We start from the raw sequence: 20,679 nt of genomic DNA, 5'->3' as shown, positions 1-20,679 counted from the left end.
CTCCAGTGATGAGGCAGCACTGATTAGTCCCTTATCGTTAATAGCTAGTAATAATGAATACAGTGCCCCTATGGGTCCACCTGCTGACTTCCTTCCACGACAGGCCACTCAGGACACTAGTGAGGCCTTTTTCAATGAAAGGACAGCAGGCACCCCAGTCCTGGCTGGAGCAAAATGCAGTAGGCCGCCTCATGGCAGCTTTGTGGAGAAAGAACGCCGGGGCAGTCACTGCAGAGATGGGGCCAGAACCAAATCCCTGGACTGTGGGGGAGTTTGGTCCAGACTCTGGAGCTCAGGCAGGTATTGAATGCCATGCATCAAGTAGGCTTTAGTGTCAGTCTACACTGCAGTTGGAGGTGTGTGATTGCAGCTCTAATCTAGTTCGCATGGGTACTAACAGCAGCGAAGACACGGCAGCATAGGCTGTACAACCTGGCCTGGAAGCTTGGGTACATATTTGCCTTCCTAGCTTGTGCAGCTGTGTCTTCACTGCTATTTTATCCATGCTAGTTAGACGGAAGCTAGGCTGGGTATGTCTACCTGAGCTGCAATCACACCTCCAATTGCACTACCAACATACCCTAAGGGGCAGGGGCGGCTCTAGGGATTTTGCCGCCCCAGGCACGGCAGGCAGGCTGCCTCCGGCGGTTTGCCTGCGGAGGGTCCGCTGGTCCCGCTGCTTCGGCGGACCTCCTGCAGTCGTGCCTGTGGGAGGTCCGCCGAAGCCGTGGGACCAGCGGACCCTCCGCAGGCAAGCCGCCGGAGGCAGTCTGCCTGCCGCCCTCGCGGCGCCGGCAGAGTGTCCCCAGTGGCTTGCCACCCCAAGCACGCGCTTGGTGTTCTGGGGCCTGGAGCCGCCCCTGCTAAGGGGACGCTGCAGCACGGTCTGCACAACACAGATCCCATGTCCACTCTAGGTCCCCACACCTGCTCAGTGCAGGACACCAGCATGCACGCTGCTGATGCACCCACGTGCCACTGAACCCCAGTGGCAGGTGAAGCCTGCCCAGGGCCTCCCAGAGGATTCAGAAGGACCCCCCCCCCCCCGCCGCCGAATTGCCACCAAAGACCCGCCCCAGGACCCGCTGCCAAAGCGCCAGAAGGACTCCCCACCGCCGAATTGCTGACGACGACCTGGAGTGGAAGAAGCTCTGAGGGCCCGGGCCCCATGAGAATGCTCCGGGGCCCCCGGAGCAAGTGAAGGACCCTGCTCCAGGAGCCCCGAAAAACTCTCATGGGGGTCCCTGCAGGGCCCAGGGCAAATTGCTCCTTTTTCCCCCAGCTCTGGGCAGCCCTGAGTCTGCCTAAAAAAAGTCCCACTTCTCTTTTCAGCTTCAAAGCCCTGCAAAAAAGAGAATTAACAATGCTTGCGGTGGGAGGGGGAGAGGCAAGTTCCACTCCCCACCGCTACTCCTTCCAAACGGTGGGTTTTTTTAAAGTCCCCGTTAAATAATCAGCTCTTAAATTCTGCAGGTTATGAACTCATCATGAGAACGTAAAGCAAAATCAAGGGCCTGCTCTTGCGAGGTGCTGAGCTCCACAGGAGAGATACTCCCCCAATGGGTTGGCAGGGTGCTCAGCACATTACAGGACCAGTCTGGGAGAACAGACCTTCTCTTTCCCTGCTAGGCAGGCAAAGGGAGCACAAGCTTGGAGATCAGAGCAAGCCAGAGCCTAGGACTATGACATCTCATGCACTGGCTGGAGGTGGGGATTGGGGAGAGCATGCTGGAAATGTACAGGAATGGCCCTCTCTATCCCAAAGGGCCATTCAACAGTGCACATATATGGCTAACGTCCCATAAGAGGCGAGGGATGTGCACTTGTGACAGACTGGTACCTGTGAGCCTTCGGTTCCCGGCTGCTGTAGGAGCTTGACGGTCCTGCCACCTGCTGACCTCTGACTCCGCCCGTCATGCCAGGTGAGGCTGCTGCCCGTGTTCCGCTGCAGACGGTAGTTGAGGTTTTCAGCTGACACTGTGTGCTCCAGGAGATTCCGGCAGAAGCTGAAGTGAGTGGCAGCGGCTGGGGAGGAGAACGATTTAGATCAGAAAGACAACAAACATACCCCATGCACCAGTGTCCTCCCACAGCTGCCCAGATTGCACTATGCGCTGCTGCTCAAGAGACAGGACCGAATCCACATCCTCCAGTCTTCTTCTCTGCCCCTGAGGCCGAAGGAGCTGGGAAGGATATGGAAGTGCACCACATTGGCAAAGCCTGTGTTGCTTTCACCTCCGGTGGAGAATAACCTACTACTGCTACCTACTCTTCGCTGTAGTGGCAGAAGTCTGTCCCAGATGCAAAACTCCATTGAGTAACCATGCAGGAGAAGGCTGTTGCTATGACAGCGCTTGTGGCCAGGAGAAGGGCTTGCTGGGAGGACAGGGGTTATTTTCCAATATTTAGCAGGTGAGGCTGTTCTAAAGGAAGGAAGCTTGTCTGTGGGCTGCATAGAGAGCAGCTGCAGCATGTTAGCAAGCCCAGCTCTTGTGAAGGAACAGGAAATCAGCCCCAGTTCCTAGTGACCAGCTTTGGCTGCCAGCAGACAAGGCCACAGGCACTTAAATGCACAATGACACCCAATGGGGCCACAGCTGCTCATAAGGAACCTCGAAACACGGGCTGCAGGAGCTCCGACCGCAAATCCCAGCTCCGTTAGGAAATGGGCTGGCTATGGAGCTGCGTACCAGGTGCATCCCCAGACCCCTTTCCCCCTGGCACGTGGGCTGCTAAGCCCCTCGCTCAGCTGCGCTCGTTTTGGACACAGGTGCTGCAACGGGCCGATTTTGGAGGCTTTAATGTAGCGCTCCCCTAAGCCCAGAGCTGGCTAACTGGGTCGCCTGGGCCTGACACCGCCACACACAGGCAAGACCATTACATTTAGTGTTCCAGCAAATTAAGGCTTATTGGAGGGGAGTTTGCCCCAAGCAGCCATGTGACCAGCTAGGACCTGTTAACCCTTTAGAGGCTACAGTGCCTTAAACTCGTTGGCGCTGGCCTTCTGGTCTGCGGGGCCCCATGCTGTGCTGGGGGAAGCAAAGAGGAGGTTGAGCAAAGAGCTGCTTCCCTTGCCAGTCCTAGGGGCAGGTGCAGTGTAGAGCTCTGAGTGTGCACGGGACTCTCCAGCTATGGCTTGGCTTTAGGCTGGCCTGGCCTGCCCTGCCCCACACATGCCGCTCTCCTGTGTGGGGGGAGGGGACAGAGTGCCTTTTTGCCGTATGGATCCCCTAAAACTTCTCCAGTCCAGGCACTGCCAGCAAAGACGTACCTTACCCTGACGAAATGCCAGAGAGCTCTGCAGCGAGGAGCCCACACGCCAGGGCTCGCAAGGGGGCAGGAGCAGAGTCTCGGACCGTCGCTGGGCAATCCTGGTGCCTTTTCCAAGGGTACTTCAGCACCAAAAATGCTGAGGAGGCAACATCCCAGGGGCCGCATGATCCGTGGAAACCATGTTCCAGTTCAGAGGGGCAAGAAGTAAAAATAGAACAGGAAGAGGAGTGTGTGTGTAAGAGCCGTACACCTCTGCTCCTGAAACTCCCAGACAGGATCTGTATAACCCGGGGTCCCGTGCTCAGTGCTATGACCAGGCCCTTGTTACCCACCACTCCCAGAGCCGGACTTGAGGAGGGCTGGGGGGCCGGTGGGTAGAGCAGGACGGGCCTGTGTTGTCTGGCTGGCTGCTGGAGGATCGCGAGGGCCGGGGGTGCTGCCTCTTGCCACCTCGCGCCTGTGAAACCATCCTGTCTGTTCAGATGGCTGCTGTTACCATGGCAACAGATTCTGCGACCTGAGAAGCAGTGGGTCTGCGCTGTGGGCATTCCCAGCCCTACCCCAGTCCTGCTACTAACCCCCCCCCCAACCACTTGATGCCAGTCCCCCCAGCCCCTCGCTTCCCACAGCCCAGCCCAGTTTTCCTTCAAAGGAAAACACTTGACAGAGGAACGCGTGCAGAGATTTCGGTAACCGTGTCATGATGGGAAGCCTCAAGTGTCTCATCGCTGCTGAGCCAGTGAAAGGCTGTGAGCAGCAGGCTGAAGCCCTGCGGGCTGAAGGAATGGCAGGCGTGGTCTGAGAGTGCGCTGGCTCTGGGTACCTGTGTATGGCCTTTAGGGGTGTATTGTCTGTGGGTGCTCGTGCATGGGGCTGTACGTACCCCAACTCTGGGTGCATAGTGAATTTGCCTGTTACATAGTGTCACGGAGTCACCGGGCGATGCTCTGGAACTGCTCCCCACCAAGCCAGTCAGGACTCTGGGGAGCCTCCTCTCCCTTGGAGCAGACTTGTTCAGGGTAAGAAGCTCACACGTCTTCACCTCCTGGGTCTCTCCTTGGAGCATTCAGCATCCTCTGCCCCTCCGTGCGCTTCCCACAGCGAGTCCGCCCCAGCGGGGTCTTGGGGAAGCCACCGGGTCCTGCACCCCCACTTTGCAGTCAGATGTGACTCTCAACCAGCCCATCAAACAGAGATTTATTCGATGACAGGATCATGGTCTAAAACAGAGCTTGTAGCTACAGCGAACCGGACCCCTCGGCCGGGTCCATTCTGGGGGTCAGTGAGCCAGACCCCCAGGTCTGCACTTCACTCCTCGTCCCCAGCCAGCTCCAGACTCACAACCCCCTCCAGCCCCTCCTCTCTGCTCAGCTCCTTTCCTGGGCCAGGAGGTCACCTGATCTCTTTGTCTCCAACACCTTCAGCGGGCATCTTTGCAGAGGAGGGGCCCAGGCCATCAGTTGCTAGGAGAAAAGAGTGTCAGGCATTTAGGTGCACTGGCCCCTTCCTCTGCAGCAATCACACACCCTTATCCCACCACCTAGAAATTAAGAACTGCATAGGGGACACCGAGGCACTAACAGAGTATTCAGAGCAATATTAAGAACATTCCCAGTTTGTCACATCTAGATATTACAATAGCAGAAGGTCACAATACAAACTGCAAAGGCACAGCCTTCGGGATGGGCCTGAGTGACTCCGCATGGTCTCTCGTGATCCCATGGCACTGGTAGTTAGGAGCAGGGACATAAAGCATGATCCTTTGGCCAAATGCCAACATGGATTTTTATATTCTACTTCCTTGAAACATACACCCTCCCCTCACCTGCAATTTCCAGTGACGACCGGATTCTTCTGTACCCTCTGCCCTAAGCTGTTGTGCAACATTTCAGTGTACGCGCTACCTCCGAGGAGGCTGGCTGCATTTCAGCAGCCAGTGAGGTGATTCCTCAGCTGAGGCGCTTTGAAATTCTTGGCTGATGGTGCTATACAAGTGAAAACATTCCTCTTTTTTTGGCTCAGCCCCTAACTCGTGCTCTTGTTCACAACGCCAGGAGACTCGGGACGGGAATGAAAAATGCAGCATCAGCTGGGACTTTCCATTGCCAGGCTGGGTCATACCCTGAATGCTGTTTAAATGTCTTCCTGCCCCCACCATTCCCTTATTTTCTCTTTAAAGAGAAGCGAACAGCCCGCAACCACAATTGCTTACGTCAGCTTGCTCTGATGAAATGAACAGAGCAGCCTGAGACATTTGCCCACACAGTGCAACCACCAGCAAAGCTTGCTTTGGCACCAATTTTCCAGCCAGCAAGTCAGAAAGGGGCTGAGTCACCAATTTGCTACACCAGTTTTATGCAAGTGTGTATTCACTGGGTTGGTCCTCCGCTGACTTCAAAGGAGCTACATTTTGGCAGTTTATGTGAGCTGAGTATCTGGCCCATTGCCTCCATAGAGTCGGACTGGTGTAACAAAGTGGTCAATCCATCCCATGGAGTTCTTTGGTAAAATTTCATCCACTCCCTCCTATCCCCAAACAATTCAAGGGTAAAGGAGATTTCTTGAGATTATAATGGAGCCCAGCAGACCCTGCCCATTTCCTCTTCCGAATCCTTATGAGACACCAATCAGAGCATTTACAGAAATGCCTGTGTGTCTGTGAATGTGTGATCACTTACACAGCTCTGAGTACATGCACACATGTGAACTTTGAACATATATATGGGCACACGCAGGTGTGAATTCACATCCGGCACGTGTGCATGTGTGTGCGCATGCACGGGTAATGTGAGTACATGCACACAAGGGTGTATTTGCATGTGTGGGTGAATAACCACATGTATGTGCGAGCATGCCAGCATTTGCACATGCACGGCCATGGTGAGAAAGGAAAGTAACTGTGCTCATTCAATATTGACCATTCGGTTGCTCAGAGGCTTGGGCTATTCCATTTGTTCCAATTAAAATGTAAACTTTTTCTTTGTGGGGAAAGAAAATGAATCCTTCTGTAAGAATAAAGCGTCAGTACAAGAGTCACACACTCGTCTATTCTAGATAAAAGGCTGGAGGCTTGGCATAAGCCATGTGGATCCCACAAAGCAGGGACTAAAGCAGGGGAGGGCAAACTTTTTGGCCTGAAGGCTGCATCGGGTTTTGTAAATTGTATGGAGGGCTGGTTAGGGGAGGGGGTTGAGGGCTGGTCCCCACCTCCTATCTGCCCTCCCCCCAGGACTGCTGACCCATCCCTCCCACCCCTTGTTCCCTGACAGCCCCTCTGGGACCCCTGCCCCATCCACACACCCCCGCTCCCTGTCCCCTGGACCCCCGCTGCCCCATCCATCCCCTCCTCTCATTCCTGATGCCCCCCCGGGACCTCTGTCCCATCCAACCACCCCTTCTCCCTGTCCCCTGACTGCCGCCTGCTGCGCCATCCAACCCCCCCTCCTTCCTGACTGCCCCCTAGTACCCCTGTCCCCATTCAACCCCCCTTTTCTTCCCCCTGACCACCATCCACACCCCCTGACCATCACCCTGAACTCCCCTGCCCTCTATCCAACCCCCTCACCCCCTTACTGTGTTGCCTGGAGCACCGGTGCCTGGCAGCGCTAGAGCCGAGCCGCCCGACTGGAGCCAGCCACGCCACTGCCACCACAACGCAGCACAGAGACCGGGTCAGGCTGGGCTCTGCAGCTGCGCTGCCCCAGAAGCTCACAGCCCCGCCGCCCAGAGCATTGTGCCCGCAGCAGAGCGAGCGAGCTGAGGCTGCAGGGGAGGGGCCGGGGGCTGGCCTCCCAAACCAGAAGGTTGGAGGCCGGGCAGGACGGTCCCGTGGGCTGGATGTGGCCCGTGGGCAGTCATTTGCCCACCCCTGGACTAAGATCTCACTGTTTAGACTACAATGAACAATCTGAAGCCACACAAAGACAAACTCCTTTCCAAGGATACGTGCTGCACTGTAGGAATGAAAGGGTTCCAGAAAACCATCACTCCATTGGGCGCTAATATCTATAGGATCCCTAACTTAAAAAGAAAAATTGATCCTTGTGCAACAGGAAACTGAAGTCTAAGAAAATGCCACTCACTCAAATGATATGCTGTACAGAACTAAACCTATCCAAGGAGTAGAATGAGGAGTAATGGGATCACATTCAGCAGAGAGAAATATCAAACATTTCCTAAGAGTGAGAGTGATTAGGCTGTGAAATGGTCTCCTAAGGGATGAGGTGGAAATGCCATTATCTGAGACATTTTAATCTGACTTAAGGAACCTTTAGGGAACACACTGTGGAAAGCAATCTTACACTGGTCCCCAAGGGAGGAACTAAATGACCAAACAGCTCGAAAGGACTATGGATATCTGAAAGGGAATATCTTCCTTTCATTAATTTTCAGAAATAGAGAAGAGCCCTCGTCAATTAATTACAACATAAGCCAGCTAAGAGAATAAGGGAAAATGGAATGGGAAACTGGCCTGATCTAAGAATGGGCTTGCTAAATGTATCTGATCCTCATGAAGGTTCCAATGACGCCCTGGATCATGAGAGGATATGGGATTATTGCTCTGTAAACCACTGCAACAATTCTCTTGTGATTACTTCTTCTTTTAATAGAACAAATGGAGTGGAGTCTTTCGTGCAAATGCAACTGCATAGCGAAACCTGGTGCTCAGAGGCCGTGTAGATACTTAGAGAACAAAGTCAAATCAGTGCAAGGGCCTAGCAACAGAGGCCACCCCACTGCAAAGAGGGGCCTGCTGGAGAAGCCAGTCACAGGTAAATACCAAAGGCATCAGTAACTGGGAACAATGAGAAGCCAACAGGACTGTTCTGAAGAAGTGCAGAGGTTCAGACGGAAAGGGCTCCTTCATCATTCTGATGCCAGTGCTGTGTAATGTGACTTTGACATCACAGATGGGAGGGGACCTTTTCTCAAAGAAAAGCAGAGATGTAAATGCTGACTTCATCCACAGGTTATTAAGCATTATAAGATGGCCGTCACAGAAGTAAAAGCCCCATCGGTGGCTGAACGTTCCAAGCCAGGGTGATAGAGATTACCAGCCGCCCTCAGAAACCCAAGAGCCAATTGACAAGAGTTTGGGGGTTTTTCCCCTTTTAAAAACAAAAGTATTATATAATAGACATGATGCACCCACGGATGGATTGCTTGGTCTAGAATCATTTGTCTTTATGGTCCCTCATTAGGAGGATATTAGATTCTAAAGCCATGTCATGTTTGGCTGCTTTCTTCCTTTGCTGATGGGACCATAATTCATAGATTCCAAGGGCAGAAGGGAGCATGCTGACCATCTGGTCTGACCTCCTATATAACACAGGCCAGAGAAGTTCCCCCAAATAATTCCTAGAACAGACCCTTTGGAAAAACATCCAATCTCGATTTAAAAATTGTCAGTGATTGAGAATCCACCAGGACCCTCTGTATATTGCTCCCATGGTTAATTACTCTCACCATTAAAAATGTATGCCTCATTTCCAGTCTGAATTTGTCTAGCTTAAACTTCCAGGCATTGGATTGTGTTAGACCTTTTGCTGTTAGATTAAAGAGCCCATTATTAGCTAGCAGCTGGTCCTGCTGTTACCCTGAGGCTGTTGAAGACAGACAGTTCCACTGCAGGACCCCTCCAGTTTAGTTCATGTACTGTGTAATGATATTCACATACGTACCCACAATGTGTGTGTTATTTACATACATAAAATTGGGAGTGTAAGGAGAAGCTGGCTTCAGCTTTCACCACAGCAGGACTAGTATCCCTTCTCATAATCATAGAATATCAGGGTTGAAAGGAACCTCAGGAAGTCATCTAGTCCAACCCCCTGCTCAAAGCAGGACCAATCCCCAGACAGATTTTTACCCCAGTTCCCTAAATGGCCCCCTCAAGGATTGAACTGACAACCCTGGGTTTAGCACCACTGAGCTATCCCTCCCCCCCATAATACTTGCATCTAGTGTGGCATGTAGTACAGAAGGGGTACGCAGGTGAGCAGGGGTCCTGCTATGTTAAAGAACCCCTTTAGGGGTCCTGGCCTGAAGCTGAAAGACAGGGACCTGTTTCCAAAGGTCATTATCCTTCATCCATCCCCATGGTATCTGAGGCTCGCACAGGAGCTCAGGTTGCTGTATTCAAACCTGGTCTGAGATGAGCCAACAGTGTCAGAGAGCAGGCAGCAGATGGGAGAAAGGCAAAAAATGAAAGCGCTCTGAATAAAGGCAGTGTACGGAGTGCCCCGACGGGTTTATGCTCCAATGGAGACAGGCAGCCGTTGTATTGTCCCAGAGCTCGGAGGCAGTTCTTTAGAAACCTTCTGCTCCCTTCTCCCAACCAGCCCTCGGGTTTCAACTCTCTGGTTACTCAACAGCACTTAGTTCTGCAGCCCAGGAGCAGAAGTCAAGGGGCCGCTCAGCAGGGGCTGGAGCCCATTCTTTCTAGAGCATGAGGGCTCCAGGTACAAGCAGATCAGCAAGCCCTAGAAGGGACCAGCACCTGAGCCAGCCCTGGCTTGTCCTTTCAGGACCCCACGGCACCAGGTCACACTGGTGGCAATGGAAAAGATTTCCTGTCTTTGCACAGTCAAGTACCGAGGCCAAGCCCAGTGGGGCCCTGATCCATGACTCTCATACTCTACAGTAAATACAGTAATAAATCCGCACAGATGAGCCACAAAACCGAAAGCATCAACCGATTTCCTCCTACAATGACCCTAAAGGAACGAATTCAAAAATCAGCCAGACCTTTGTCTCCTTCTGAACTGGCTATAACTCTCTTTGCTTAGGCTGCCCCTGGGCCCACTTCTCCAGAGCCAGTGTTTGCAAAGACGCCTCTGCCCACCCCCATAGAAACACAAAGAGGCATGACCCCGTCCCTTCCTGTCTCAGACACATCTCCCTGCTGGTTCAAGTCACCAGAGCTCCACTGACTTCAATGGAGCACCAGCCTTTTACACCAACAGGGAACTGGGCCCTTGCACTGCAGGTTCGCCAGACCCAGCCTTCCCGGGTTGCACCGCGACGGCGCGGTATTTCGGAGCCGTGGGAAAGGGGTGGTAGCCCTGGCTGCAGCCTCAGAAGATGATGAATGAATGAGAGCGAGCCAGCAACGGGGGAGTCCCTTCTGCCCTAAGACCTCTGCCATACCTGACTGACTCCTGCTGATTGGTGCTTCAGCCCTCCTGCCAATATGCAGCACTCACTGCCCTCTGCTTGTTCTGCAAGCTGGGCAGCGACCCAGCCAATCAGCAATGCAGAGAGGAGGATTAAGACCCTGGCATTCTCTATACAGAGCACTCTCCTGCTGACAGCACAGCCAAAGCTCCCCCCATGTCATTGTTCTTAGATAATCCCCCCTTCTATCCCCCACCCCCAGCCCCTCGCTAAGCTCCTTCATTTACATGGCCAGGGAGTGACACAGAAGCGCAGAATGTAAACTACTCTGAAAAGGGCTTAACCTGCTACCACTAGACCTAAATATCTGCCTGTCGCCCCTTCTAATCCTGTGTCAAGTGGAGATTTTAACGGGCTTGAATACACCGAGGTGAAAGAGTTCTCCAAGAGGGGAAGGAGCCTTGTTCGGTGCATCTACTCAGCAGCTCCCCAGTGGAGGCAAAGCTGGCAGTGGAAACCCAAATGGACAAATAAAATTGAGGGTAAGGTCCTGTGGAAATTCTGTATGTCACAGTTCAGTGGTCACCAGCTGCCCGCGCTGTTTGGAAAGCGGAACTCATTCGAGAATTAGCAAAGCGACGCTAGCCGCGGGGCTAAACTACAGGAGATCCAAGTTCTGCTTGCTGAATGCGCCTGTGTAAGTCACTTATCATCTCCGTGCCTCCGTTTCCCCATGTTACACTCTTCATTTTACTCCTCTGGGATGTTGTGCGTAGAGCTGAATCAGTAACGCTGGGCTGGAACAGTTTTCCATTAGAAAAAACACAGTTCCCCCATCGAAGGGCTTTCCTAAAATCATGTGGATTTCACCAAAATTTAATTCAGAGGAAAAACAAAAGGGGAGGAGATGAGTTTGATTATTTCAATTTTTCCTTTCCAAATGCCACTTTGTTTCCAGTTTTTAAAGAGATCTGCACACAAACAGCTCTTTTGGCAATTTTGCTTCCATGGAGAATTTCAACATGTGTAGGGTTTGTTCCAACTCAGAATGAAATCGAATTCTGAAATCGCAAAATCCTCCTGGAGACGGAATCTCAGTCCTCCGCCCATCTCTCATGATGCGGCCTCACTGGTTCAGGCCACCGCGTGCTGGCACCATGGAGCCCGGGGTGGGCGGGGAGAAAGGGGGCTGGAACAATTTGTATAGTGGGGGTGCTTGGAGCCATTGAACCAAACTGTAAACTCTGTATATGATGGAAACCACTTCAAGCCAAGGGGTGCGGCAGCACCCCTAGTTCCAGCACCTGTGGTGGGGATTGGCATAGAGCTGCACCGTTCTGTCCCAGAGGGAGACCTTCTCATTGCAGCACGACACCAGGAGCTGAGCTCTGTGGCAGTCACTAAAGTGGAGCAGTCCTTGCACTCAGGGGCATACCTGGAGTGACCAGGTGCGCAAAGAGCAAAGGTGCATTTCCTCCTCCTAGTCCCGAGCAGGGGCTCGTCCAAACTGGGCAGTGAGAGAGGCTGGGATGGAAGGCGCTACAGAAACACAGAGTATTAATTGTCATTTTTACTCACTGCTTGCAAGACTTTGGCTCCTTTACTTAGCAGGCATGTATGAAACGCACAGAGAGAAAAAGGTAGGAGACTTTAATCTTCTCAGCTTTCTGCCTCCCTCTCCTGTATTAATGGAGCTCATCCCATCTCCCCGATGACCTAGCGCATCTCTTTATGGCGCATTTCCTATCCCCAAAGCACCGGGTCAAGTCTTGGACCCGTGGGCAGAGCCTGAGGCTGTGTCTACACTCGGAGCACTTTGCTGGGATGGGAACACAGGCATACAGCACCAGCAAAGTGCTCCTAGTGTAGGTCCAGCTATACTGGCCAAGCCATGCTTCTACTGGTATTGCTAATTCCATCCATCTATCCCCAAGTGAAACAAGCTTGGAAGCAGAGCTTTGCCAGTATAACTGTGTCTACAAAAGGGGTTTCTGCTGGTCTGCGGCAGGGGGATGGATGGGGGCGTCACACCTCTGAGTGACACAGCTATGCCAGCAGAAGTTGGTAGTGTAGACACAGCCTGTCAGGGAGCCTCAGCCTGGGGACTTCAGCTGGGTTCAAAGGGATATAACCTTTCTCCTCCACCAACCCAGTGCCATGGGACACCCACGTCCCCTGTGCTCCCTCGCATCCAGGCCAGTCACCAGATCACTTCTGCCCCTGTGCTGCTCCCGTTCTCACCCCAAATCCCTCTGCCCGCAGCAGTCAGAGGCCAAGTTCTTCATTCACATATGGCACCGGGGAGAGGGAGGGGGAGTCCTCCTGCCCTGTAAGGGCCTTTTGCAACCTGGCCACATACCCTGCTTTGGGGGCCACCTACATACCCAGGATCCTCCCCCAGCCCCCTCACCCTTGTAAGGCAAGCAAATATTATTAGCTCCACTTCACAGGTAAAATGAGGAGTCCAAGGCCATAGACACAGGGAGTTCATGTCAGAGATGGAGTGACAGCTCAGGAGTTCCTGTCTCCTATGCATCTCCACTTACCCACGTGTACTTTACACTTATCTCACCTGGTCTATTCTTCCTATACAATCTCACTCTCCTGCCTTACCCATCTATAAATGCCATTTGGCTTCAGCTATGGAAAGTTGATGCTTCTTCCAAGCCTACCTGTTTCCCACCACACTTCCTTTCCTAAAAAAATAATACTCATGATCTGTTCCTTCGCCGCAGCTCACCTCCTCGCTTTATGGGGTTCTTGCCATTTCAAAACATCTCTCCTGGGGTCAGCCAACCAATCATTTGCCTACAATGAAACTCGGCAATAAAAAAAAAACTTGTAAATTATTCTCTTTGATTTATTGTCTTTTTGTAATCATAATAATACTTAGCATTCCTAGAGCAGCTTCCAGCCAAAGATTAAAAAACACTTGACTAATATTAATTAAATATTGCAACACCTTTGGGAGCTAAATACAAAGAGGGAAGCTGAAGCAGCAAGATTAAGTAATTTTCCTAGGGTCTCACAGCAGTTCAGCAGCAGAGGTGGGAATAGAACCCAGCACGCCTCCTGACTTCCAGTCCTGTGCTCTGTGGGATAGAGCTCACTCCTCTTACACAGCTAGAGGTGAGCAAATAACTGATTTTTCAATTTGGGGCCAAACCAAAAAAATCTGAAAAAATTCATTTCAGGTTGAACAAAATGTTTTGTTTAACTCAAAGCGAAGTTTTGGTTTCAGATCATTTCTGGGTGTCTCATTCTTTCTTTCTTAATTTAGCTAAGTATTGAAACAAGATGCTGTTTTGAAACAAAAAAGTCAACATGAAACACTTTGAAAAGAAAAATCAAAAGGTTTCATTTCAAAGTGAACTTTCGACAAATAATAATAATAAAAAAACCTTCCCATTTTTTCCTGCATAAAACTATTTGTCAAACTTGATCCAAATTCATGAATAGTTTTGGTGACCTAAAAAATGCCTTTTTCAGTAAATTAACTATTCTCCAAGAAAAAAAATTCACCCAGCTCTACACAGGAGTCCTGAATTCAAGTCCTGATCTGGCCTCTCCAGTCTAATCACTAGACAACATCCCCCTCCCCCCCAGTCACTTTTAACACTAGCTATGTCTTGATGAAAAATAGATGTTACACAAGTTCAATGCAACAACAGTTACTAGTGGGCAGGGGAGGAGAGGATAATGTATGATTTCTGAATCCTCCACAACAGATCCCACTGTTCAGTCCAGGACCTGAAAACACTGAATGAGACAGACAGTCAGTGGCAATGTCTCAGGGTAGGAAGCGCCTTGTGTTCTGAATCGGATACAGTTTGATTGCTACCTGCTGCTATCAATTTGCTTGGAACAGACTTGATATGTCAGTTTTGCCAACCCACTTGCAGATGTTACCAACCACCCCTTGAGAGAGAAATTTCAAGCAGCCAAATTCATATCAAAAGCATACAAATTAAGAGCAAGATTCCCATCACCTGGCAAAGAGGAAGGATTTCCCAGTGGTTAGACCACTAGCCTAGGACCTAAGGATATGTCCACAGTGCAATAAAACACCTGCAGCTGGCCCACATCAGCTGACTCAGGCTTGCAGGGCTCAGCTATAAAATTGCATGTAGACATCCAGGCTTGGGCTAGCGCCGGGCCCCTGGAACCCTGCAAAGGGAGTGGTCCCAGAGCCCAGACTTCAGCCTGAGCCTAGATGTCTGTACAGAAGTTTTATAGTCCCACAGCTAAAGCCCAGTCAGCTGACACAGGCCAGCCACAGGTGTCTTATTCAATGTAGACATATCTGGAAAGTCCCAGGTTCAGTTCCCTGCTCTGCCACAGATTTCCTATGTGACGTGGGATAAATCATTTAGCCTCAGATCCCCAGATATAAAGTGGCCCTGTCTGCCTGACCTCCCAGGGCTGTTGTGAGGATAAATACTTGAAAGATTAGAGACACTCAGATACTATGGGAATTCAATAGGGGCCTTTTAAGTGCAAAATAAAAATGGCAGATCTCGGTAGGGATCCAGCTCTCCCTATGCAGATCTAGAAAAGTAGAAGTCAGCACACAAGTTAGAGAGGTGAATTTTGCCTCAGGAAAATAAGCTCCATTTAAAATGTGTGAGTGATTTTGCTGTTCATGAAAAGGAAGAGGTAATACCCGGAGAAAGGCAGCTAATTCCTACATGCACTGCAGCCCTGCTAGTCCATATCCAGTGCACCTCAGTCTTGTCCTGCGACACTCCTGCTATTTCAATCTTCCCTTTACCTCCAGAGATAACCCCTTTGATGCACCTGTTTCCTCTCTCAGTTGCCAATCCTTATGAACTGTGCCAGACTTCTCGGGGGTTTACAGACTGGGACAAACATCAATAAGGGGCCTAAATATGGGGCCATAAAACTTATTTCAGAGTCTCTTATTTTTTTAAATTAAAAAAAAGCCCAAAGCAATTAATTCAAACGCATACAAAACACAAAGGCACAGCCTTTGCATCTGCTTTGTGTGCAGCTACTGCGGCTGTGTGCAGTGATACGTGCATGTGCAAGTTACGAGTGCACAAATGTCCCTTTCACACACAATTTCGGGAAATGTGGGCCCCAAAATCTTGAACTTCCTCAGAGAAGAAGGATGGGTCCAGTAGTCAGCATGCTAGGCAGGCTATGGGAGACTTGGGATCAGTTCCTGCTAGGTCACACCATCCTCTATGACTTTGGGCAAATCACTTAGTCTTTTGATGCCTCAGTTCCCCATCTGGGGATAATAGCACTTTCATCTCGTTGGGGGCTGTGAGGAGTAAAGACTGTGATGTGCACAGATGCTATGGAGATGGGGCTCACTTAAGTACCTACAATAGATTATACCCAGTAGCAGAAATGCTAAGCTTCAGACGGTGCCTTAGAGAAGTGTGCTTTATGACAAACAAAATCCGTTTGTCATTTTGCTGCATTTCCAACTTCCCCATGGTAAAGAGACATTTAGCACCTAATGGTGCAAGAAACTAGCCTGCAATCCAGAAGATGGATTTGTGGTTCAGATTAACTAGAGGCTCATTGCATTTCCTTCATTTCTTGTAGCAGGAAAAGAAAAAAAAACAAATTAAGGTTCTTCTGGGGCTTCCTAGGACTGGTGAATAAATCACATCGTTCACTCATGGAATGGGTCACCAGAGGTCCTGCCTGGACTTTGACCATGTGAACCACAAAATAAATTGGCCTTTGTGTTATTTTACTTTTCCCCTTCAGCTGATCTTAGAATGCTGTAAAGGATGGAGAGTTCCACTCGAGCCTCTGGAAGAGATTCCTGGGCACTGGGGTGTGAGCGACATGGCTCCGCTGAGAAGAGTGGTTCATAGCACATCGGATCATTGACCCGCCAAATTATGACATGGCCTTCCCCCAGCCCAAGCTTCAGTGCAACATATGGCTCATATCCTACCCTCCGTTGTATCCAGAGATCCCCATTGGCTTCAGGGAAATTACATGCTTTTAAAGGGGCGGCTTGACACCAATGAACCAATGCATTTCTATTGTCAATGACATTACACTATGGCCACATTTGGCCCATTAAGGGTGTATCAGGACCTTGGATTATGCTAATCCCAATATTCCAAACTGTTTTCCTCTAAAGCTCTCTCATTGAATAGTTACATTGTCAATATTATTTTGTTATGTTAAAATTAATTTACATTGAGAGATCAGGTCGATGCCTCTTCCTGCTATTTCATTTGAGGGTGAAGAAAGAAGAGAGCAAAAAAACCAAACTGCACCTGTTTCCTGCACTGAATTCCCAGCTTTGGTTAGAAAATTAAAGCTAGGAGCCAGGTGAAGTGCAAGGAGTGACAGGGACAAAAGAGAATGGGCCTGTTCCTGTAAGTGACCGGAGTGCAATCCAGCCGAAAGTTATTGCTAAAATAGAACCGTTTGATTTAGCTGCAAATTTCAGATTTCCCACCAGGCCAGAACTAGAAGGCACCCAGCGAGGCTGAGGGCATACCAAGCGGAGATAAGCACTACCAGGATGTGCTGGTTTTGAGTGACAATGTATCTGTATATGTCTGGGACAGATACTATTTCAAAGGCCCTGACAATTAGATAGGAACATTGGTGTTTCATTCCACCCAGAACAAAGCTACAGAAAATCTAGTCACTGAGGGTCACATGCGGCCAGGCGCTCAGGACCATGGGAGTTGCTAGTGCTCAGTATGTGTCAGGATTTAACCTGGAGGTCTTGTTCCTTCCTTGCCTGAAGTCAATGATTAGGCTGCTGCATTAGGGAGGGCTGATCTAGACTCTGGATCAAAGTCTTTTGAAAGAACAGCCTTTGTCCGCTGGGTTTGCATGGAGTCCTAAATAATACCTGGCACTTACAGGGACCTTTCATCTGGGGATTTCAAAGCACTTTACAAACATTCCTCTAGCTTCACAACACCCTGGGAGTGAGGGAAGTATCATCACAGAGGGGTGAATTGTCTTAAGGATGCCCAGCCAGCCAGGGGGAGTAGCAGAGATGGGGACAGAAGGTGGAAGATGCCCTGGACAAGCCTGACTCGAACAGCCAGACGTGCCCAGACAAAGGAGAGCAGATGTTAGCTAAAGCTGCCACATTCCCCTCGGGGCTGTTCACGGGAAGCAAACTTTTAGCACAGGGGCATAGGGCGGCTCCTGGAAACTGCCCCGCCTGGATGTGAGAGCGGAGCCGGGGGGCATCCACAGCCCACAGTGCATAGAAACCGGCCCCTGGGGCTCTCCTCTGCGAGCCCTTCCAGCCCACTGCACCGAGGCGAGACAATTGCTTCGCTCCTTGGCCTTCTACCCCCAGGTGACTGAAGTCTCCTCCCGGGTCGTATCGCTCTAGCGAACACGAGCGTCTCCATCTGACCCGCCTCGCCCCGAGGGGTCCAGCCCCAAACAAAGCGGGTCCGGCACCCTAAGCAAAGCCGCAGCCCCTCCCTGGCACTCACTTCCCTGCTCAGCACACGGGCCAGGCGCCCACCTGCCTCCACCTCCCGCCCCGTCTCATCCTGCCTCCCCAGGGCGCCTTGCAGACGCAGGAGGGGAAGGGGCTCAAGACACCCCGCCCCCCAGCTCGCTCCGCTGGGGCTCTGCAGCGCAGGGATCGCTGCCTGCAAGTTCTGGCGGCTCAGATAAAGGAGTGGGGGGGACCCCAGGCTGAAAGCTCGAGAACCTCCCTCCACCTGGTACCTCCCACGGAGAGGGAGAGCCAGAGCCAGCCCGGGGTCTGCCCCCCTCGCCCCTAGCAAGCGGCGCGTGTGGCTTGGGAAGAGAGCAAGAGCATCCCCAGCGCCCCCCCCCCCCCGCCCTTTACCTTCCATCTCTTTCGGGTCGCCGCAGTTCATTTTCAGAGCCCCATCTCGGCCTCTCGGGGGGCTGAGCTTGGCTCGGAGGTCGGCGAACATCAGGCGCCCGGCTCCTCGCGGGAGAAGGAGAACCGTGCTGGGGGAGGAGGAGGACCTAGCCCGGCTCCTCCGGCTCGGCTGCCCCGGGTCCACCACGGCCGCCTCCCTCGGGGCGTGTGTGCATCCAGCCAGGCGCTGGCTTCTCCCCTGCTCGCCCCTGCCCCCGGGGGATCCCACTTCGGGGGCTATGAATCCGCCTGCCCGGCCCCGGTCGCTGCCCGGCTGCCTGGCCTGTGTGTCCCCGGGCTGAGAGCCCCCCGACGCGGCTGGCTGGAGGGAGGATGCACAGGCGCCCGCATGCCAGCAAGGTCACCAGGACGATGTCCCAGCCGCCCCCGGCCCCGTCTGCTTGGCCGATCCGGCTCGGGGAGCAGCCTGGCGGCGGGAGCCAGTCAGTCTCCAGGCAGCCGCCCTCCCTCTGAGCTTGCCGGTCCGTCAACAGCTGGTTGCAGAGTCCGCGGGCTCCGTTCCGGAGAGGTCAGGGGGCCGCCCGGCCGGGTCTCCCTCCCGCTGGAGCGCCGGGGCCCGCCCATCCCCCCGGGGTGCGGTGCAGTGGTCTGGCGGATCTCCTCTGCGGCTGTGCGCTCCCTTCCCTCGCTCGCCCTGCAGGGCGCTGGTGGGTTTCACTCCGCCACATGTGCCGCCGCCGCCGCCGCGGCTGGTTTCATCCTGGCTCTGCGCTTGATGCAGGCGGACAAGGGAAAGCGGCTCCGTTTCCAGCCGATTAGCCCCCTCTCGTGCGCCGCCTTCTCCGACCGACCCCCTCCGGGCACCAGCGGCAACACCGAGCCCCAGGTATCCTCCCAGGGAGCAGGGAAGAGACACACCCGCTTCCCCTCCGCACACGATTTCACCTGGGCTGGACAGGACCTTGGCGGCAGCGTCCTGCGAGGGGCTGGCCTGCCAGGCCACCTGCTAATTTGCATAGCATTAGGGAAGCCCAGTCAGTTACCCGTCAATGAGCGCTTGGCAAGGGGGGCGTGCCCAAAGGACTGCGGGAGAGGCAGGCAGGGAGATACAAACAAAATATTTCTACCCCATCAAGCATGGGGGGGGGGGTGTGTGAAAACCAATCATCCTGCTGCGCTGCATGGCAAAGCATAGCATAGCCGGGCAAAACACTGGCACTTAATCCTCAGAGGTGCTGGAAACTAACCCCCCTTCCCGTTCTCTTCACGGCACAAAGCCTCTGTTATCTCCCTCGAGATCCAAGAAGACGTACAGGATGTACATACCTGGAAGTTTGCGCAGCTCCTTGACAAGGTGCTATGAAGTGAAAGGAGGAGTGAAGAGTTTCTTCTGATCAATGCAACAAAGGAATCCTGCCAGCGTCTGGGGGAGGGGGAGATATTTCACAAAGGCCTCGGTAACAGAAGCAAGGACTGAGCATTTCTGTCATGTAGGTTCCTATCTTTTATGTGTTTTCCTGAGCAGTCTGCATTCAGCTGCGAAGCAGTGATACTGATAAAGCACCTTGATAGGGCTCTACACTGCAGCACATGGCTTTTATTAATACTGGTTATAAACCAATCTCATTATGGCATAAGATCCATTCAAATCAACAGGACTTAGGCCCGTAAGTGTCTCAGGCACTTTTAAAAAGGGGGTTAGACCCCTAGGCACTTCCCAAAGTTTTACATGGTGATTAATAAATGTGACACCATATTAACCTTAGCCAGAGATCTCAAACCTGCCCAACTCCACCCCCCAAACCCGTAACCCCACCCCTCCCAACAGTAATGCTAGACCAGGATTACCCACCAGCCCCAAACCGCACCCTAAGGGGCCACCAACCAGCCCCTATGCTAAACGTAGAGTGAGGAAACCTGCCAGTCCCAACCCTGATATTAGGCTGTGGCTTCCAAGGGGACCCAACCAAAATCCTGACAAAGGTTTAACCCTAGACTGAAGCCAGCGACTGATGCCACATGAGCAGAGCAATAATCAGACCTCAACCTCATCAGTAGCCTGGAACCACTAGCCATCTCAGACCCTAGCCTGGAGCCACCTATTCAGCCATCACATAACCCTAGCTTGGAGCCACTGATTGACCTCAAACATAACTCTAGACTGGGGAGCCCTGCTTTGGCCCCAGCCCCAGCTCCAGCATGGGAAACACCACCATTATCAACAGCCCCTCCACCACTACTCCTTGGCCAAATAGCCCCAGTGGCCCTACCCTTACATAGCCAGGGACCACAACAGGCCCCAACCCTAATCATACTCAAGGATGCCATATCAGCCCCAACCTAGTCTGAGTACCACTAGTACCAGCCAACCACTGTCCCTAACCCAGAGATCCCTACTAGACTCATCCCTAACCCTACAGTCCCCATCTCAAGGACTCATACCGACCCTGGCTTTCACCCTT

General features: G+C 52.2%; 1 protein-coding gene across 1 annotated transcript in view; it reads right to left on the bottom strand.

The window, feature by feature from the left end:
• Positions 1-18,729, bottom strand: part of SAMD10 (sterile alpha motif domain containing 10) — a 37,897-nt gene extending 19,168 nt beyond the window's left edge. Inside the window, exons 1-2 of the mRNA XM_050917226.1 lie at positions 18,218-18,729; positions 1,841-2,025 (exon numbers count right to left, since the gene is read on the bottom strand). Of these exons, the coding sequence (XP_050773183.1) occupies positions 1,841-2,025; positions 18,218-18,308 (276 nt within the window). The 5' untranslated portion in view covers positions 18,309-18,729. The remainder of the gene's footprint in view (positions 1-1,840; positions 2,026-18,217) is intronic.
• Positions 18,730-20,679: the final 1,950 nt, after the last annotated feature.

The sequence above is a fragment of the Gopherus flavomarginatus genome, chromosome 11 (genome assembly GCF_025201925.1).
Source record: "Gopherus flavomarginatus isolate rGopFla2 chromosome 11, rGopFla2.mat.asm, whole genome shotgun sequence".
NCBI lineage: Eukaryota > Metazoa > Chordata > Testudines > Testudinidae > Gopherus > Gopherus flavomarginatus.
Note: the sequence above shows the minus strand (reverse complement) of the source record. Positions and strands in the feature narration are given on the sequence as shown.